The 4962-nt window shown below is 45.4% G+C and overlaps 1 protein-coding gene across 1 annotated transcript; it reads right to left on the bottom strand.

The window, feature by feature from the left end:
* Positions 1 to 800: 800 nt before the first annotated feature.
* On the bottom strand, positions 801 to 2831 carry LOC126070993 (serine/threonine-protein kinase MARK2-like). Its single transcript, XM_049875308.1, has one exon. The coding sequence runs from the start codon at positions 2829 to 2831 to the stop codon at positions 801 to 803; it is 2031 nt and encodes a 676-aa protein (XP_049731265.1).
* Between the last annotated feature and the right edge of the window lie 2131 nt (positions 2832 to 4962).

Raw genomic sequence — 4962 nt, 5'->3', positions numbered from 1 at the left:
TTTTTCACAAGGAAGAACATATGATGTCATTCCACAACTCGCCTGGTCTTCGGTCATTAGTGTTCAGTCAGTGAATGTATTCTTGAGATGGTCTCTAAATTCAGGTGGGACAAGCTCAAGGTCATACTTTGGCTCTTGTGGACTTGGTCTGATTTTCTTCAGCTTCAAGATGTTTCAGAAATAGACTGGAGGCCTTTCTTTCAAGTCATCTGTGTGTGGAGTTAAACCGACAACTTTCTGCTTTGCTGTTCAGTGCATCCCAAGGGACTCCAGAGAGATCTCGATGGCCGTGTTAGTGAATCAAGTGGCTTTCCCTATTACAAGCTTTCCTTTGTCTGTCTGAACGGATGAATTTGGGAGTGTTTGTTTTGTTTTCATGAATTCTTTGCTTCATGTTTGCTGCAGCGGATCTGTAGGAATCTGAGAGCAAAGACGAGGTGGAAGTGCTTAAACCTGGAGAGGCCAAGCTGTTGTCGCTGAAGTTTACGTGGAGGAACCAGCTCCATGGAGCCCAACGAGATGATGTGGAAGATCTGCCAAGTGTGCGATGCCAACAGCTGCGAGTGGGATGTCTCCCGGGCATATGTGTTGCTGTGCACACGTGACGTGCAGGCCAAGAGGACTTTGTGCAGTGGAGGATGAAGGTATGCACACTGCCTTGATGATTGCTCAACAGGGTTCAAGTGAAGTGAATTTCGGGCACCTTTTTTAGGTGGGTTTTCCGAACATTGCCTTCAAAATTACAGAGGAGCTTAAACCTTGGAACTCCTGTTTTCTCTCAGGCAGCTGCTGCCCCCATTTTAAAGTGCAAGGTCACTGGTGATTTTTGAGACAATGTTATTGAAGGCCTCAGAGGTCCCTGAAATTCTCTTCACTTTTACCCCATTGAGAGTCCTCCGAGGCAGGGTGCACACCTCCATCCTCCACTGAGTGAAGTCCTGTTGTCCTGGTGTGCCATTCATACACAGCAGTGTGTATTTGTGTGTGAGATCCCAGTCACAGCCATTGGCATCCAACACTTGACAGATCTCCTGCAGCATCTCGTCGGGCTCCAAGGAACTGGTGATCTTCATCCTCCAGGTAAATTTGAGAGAGCGTGGTTTGGCCTGTTGAGGTTTGATCATTTGTGCAGCTTTGCTGTCTGATGCTTTGTGGTCCTTTTTGTCATATGTAAAACAAAGGCATCTTCTCATGAGCTTAAAGAACCTCCCAGTGGCCCGCTTCCAGCCCTGGCTGCTGACAGAGGAAGAGGCTGGACTCACAGTCTGGGGCAAACTCGGCTGGTCAGGTAACTCATGCACCTGCTCCTCAGAGGAAGAGGCTAGACTCACAGTCTGGGGCAAACTCGGCTGGTCAGGTAACTCAAGCACGTGCTCCTCATTTGCGGAGCTTAGATTTGACATTCCCTGGGTAAAACTGGTTTTCTCCGGGGCCCCGGCACTCTCGTTGATGGTGTAGGCTGAGGAGGAAGGCACAGAAACACACTGGGGTGGTGTGATGGGCTGTGGCACCTCACTGTTTCTCCCCTTGGCATACAGGTCAGAGTCCTGGTTGGGCTGTGCCCAGGCTGTGGTAGATTGCTGCCGCAGGTGGGCCAGGGCCAGGGAGAATGATGGAGAAGTAGACACCATGGAGGTCCCCATCCCTCCCTCAGAGAGAGTGTTCAAAGCATCGCGGATGTAGTAACCAAAGGTGGGAATGGTGGGCTCGGTGTAACTACGCTGTTTGGGTTTAGGACAGACGGTAGGAGGCACTTCATGGGATGAGGAAGGAGTGTGGCTATCGGTGCAATGGGCTTCAGCCTGGGGTTCCAGGGTGCTGGTGTGGCTGTCAATCTCATATGTGTCGTGACGCAGGATCAGATAGGTGGCGTTCGCATCATTGTAATTGTGGTTCAACAGTGAGTCATGAATGTCTTCCTGCACGTAACCTGTGTTCACCGTCACCTCAGTGTGCCAGTGGTTATCGTAGTCTGGGAGTGGCTGCACATAGAGCTTTTGTTTTTCTTCATGGCTCACCTTCATCCATGGATGTGCTAGGATGTCCTCTAACGTGGCTCTCTTTCTTGGGTCACGAATGAAAATTTTACTGAGCAGGTGTTGACACTGGCTAGACATGTGGAAGGGAACGTGATATTGTCCCTGCAGCACCTGCTCTCGCAGCTTCGTCAAGGTCTTCCCACGAAAAGGCAGAGATCCAGTTACCATGAAGTATAGGATGACTCCCAGGCTCCACACATCCACTGGGGGTCCGTCATACTTTTCTCCCTGAAGGAGTTCTGGGGCAGAATAAGGGGGAGTGCCACAGAAGGTATCCAGCTTGCTCCCTGGGGTGAATTCAGTTCCTAAACCAAAGTCTGCAAGTTTGATGTTCATTCGCTTGTCCAATAGTAGGTTTTCTGTTTTCAGATCCCTATGAACAATACTCTTGTCGTGGCAGTACTTCACCGCTGACACTATTTGTTGGAATTTCGTTTGGGCCTCTTTTTCGCTCATGAAGCCATGATTCACTAGGTGGTAAAAGAGGTCCCTTCCACTTGCATACTCCATCACTATATAGAGGGCGTGCTCATTCTCTATGACTTCAAACAGCTTTACAATATTTGGATGATGGAGATCCTTCATAATTTCTATCTCTCTGTATAGTCTGTGGAGGTCGGAGGACGTGTGCTGGATCTTGTCAATTATTTTAATGGCTACCTCTTGGCCGGTGATGATGTGCTGGGCCAGCTTGACCTTGGCAGATGCCCCCTTGCCGATGGTTCTGAGGAGGTGGTAGCGTCCCACATGAGTTTCCTCCACAGCAGAGAAGGCTAAGTGGCTCTGCAGCATGTTGGCTATGGTGCGAAGGCGTAGCGGGCTTTGGGATAAGAGGTGCCCTGGTGGTAGGATTAAAAACTTAAAAACCCAAAACCCTAAAAAGTGGTGACTAAAAACTTAATGAAATATGGAAAAAATGAGAAAAAGTTAAAATATAATCAAAAAGGTAAAATGAGAAAAGAGGAAGTAAAATTTTAAAAACTGATAAAAATAAGATAAATTGTATATATAAACAAAACAAGAAATCAATGAGAAAGATTCAAAAAAGGAATAAATAACATGAGGATAAGAAAAAATACAAAATAAAACAATAATAGTAAGATGATAAAAAAATTAACAAGTACATAGAAAAAAAGAAAAATTGAGGATGTAAAGGAAGAATAAAAGGAAAAACGAATGAATGCAAATGAGGAAAAACAAAGAGAAAATAAGAATAGCTGGCGAGGAAATAGAAAAACCACAATTTAAAGAGAAAACAAGCCAAGTTTGGTCACGATGTCTCAGGTCACTGAAGGAGCTTCCTGAGCCAGAAAGACCACAAACCTAGGTTTCCAGGGACTTATATAGGGGCTTGGAGTTCCAAAGAATTGGCTCCTTATGAGGTCACCACAAGAAATGGACCAATAAAAACGGGGGGTAATTGACTGTGCTTTTTGCTCTCAGGGATTCTTTACTCATTTTTTTTAGAAGAAAAATGTGTGTGTGTGTGTGTGTGTGTGTGTGTGTAGAGCGAGAATTCCACAGAGCTTTTCTTTCCTTTTTATTGATCTTCATGTTATTTTTTTTATTGTGTTCCAAATATACATAATAAAACACGCCATTTCAACAATTTCTACATGTGCATTTGTTACATTGCTTATATTCAAGCTGTGCAAGCATTTCACGGTTTATGTTCCAAATCATTCCACTACCTTTCACATAAACTCAATGATCCTAATCAAAAACTCTTCCTTCCCCCTCCCTGTCACCCCTGGTAACCACTAATAAGCTTTGTTTTGTGTATATTTGCTTATGTCCTATAAGTGAGATCAGAATGCATCTCTCCTTTTCTGACTGACTGACTTTTCTCAGCTTGGTGTTTTCAGGCTTCATCCATGTTGTCGTATGCATCAAGACTTCATTTTTGGGAGTGTGTGTAATATTCCATTGGAAGTCCCTGGCTTGCACCAACAGTTAATTGCTCATCTACTAGTTTGGGGGTTCAAACCCACCCAGAGACTTCTCAGAAGACAGGCCCGGTGATCCGCTTTTGAATGGTCAGAGCCTTGAAAACCTTGTGGAGCAGTTCTACTCCATTGTGTGTACGTACCAAAGTTTGTGTATCCATTCACCTGCTGATAGACATTTTGGCTGTGTTCATCTTTTGCTTCTTGTGAAAAGTGCTGCAGTGAACAGTTGTATATAGATTTCCGCTTGCGTTCCTGCCTTGCATACTGGCTGTTGTTGTTATTAGATGCTGTCGAGTTGATTCTGACTCATAGCGACCCTAGGTACAACACAACAAAACACTTCCTGGTTCTGCCCCATCATCAGAATTGTTGCTGTGTTTGAGCCCATTGTTGCAGCCACTGTGTCAGTCTGTCTTGTCAAGGTCTTCCTCTTTCTCCCTAACCCTCTACTTCACTAAGTGTCTTAGTTACCTAGTGCTGCCATAACAGCAATACCACAAGTGGATGGCTTTAACAAAGAGAAATTTATTCTCTCCCAGTCTACAAGGCTACAAGTCCAAACTCAGGGTGCCAACTCCCAGGGAATTCTTTCTATCTTTGTTGTTTCTGGGAGAAGGTCCTTGTCATGAATCATTTTCTCCTGGCCTAGGAGCTTCTCAGCACAGTGACCGTAGGTCCAAAGAATGTGCTCTGCTCCTGGCACATCTTTCTTGGTGGCATGAGGTACTTATATCTCTCTGATTACATTTCTCTCCTTTTATCTCTTGGAAGATAAAAGGTGATAGAGGTCACACCCCAGGGAACCTCCCCTTCCATCGGATCTGGGCTGTGACTTTCGTAAACGCGTTTCATCCCTTTCTATTCAATCCATGACATTCCACCTTGTTGTTGTTGTTGCTAGGTGCCATCGAGTCGGTTCTGACTCATAGTGACCCTGTGCACAACAGAGCGAAACACTGCCCGGTCCTGCGCTA

The sequence above is a fragment of the Elephas maximus genome, chromosome 3, assembly GCF_024166365.1.
Source record: "Elephas maximus indicus isolate mEleMax1 chromosome 3, mEleMax1 primary haplotype, whole genome shotgun sequence".
NCBI classification, from domain to species: Eukaryota; Metazoa; Chordata; class Mammalia; order Proboscidea; family Elephantidae; genus Elephas; species Elephas maximus.
Note: the sequence above shows the minus strand (reverse complement) of the source record. Positions and strands in the feature narration are given on the sequence as shown.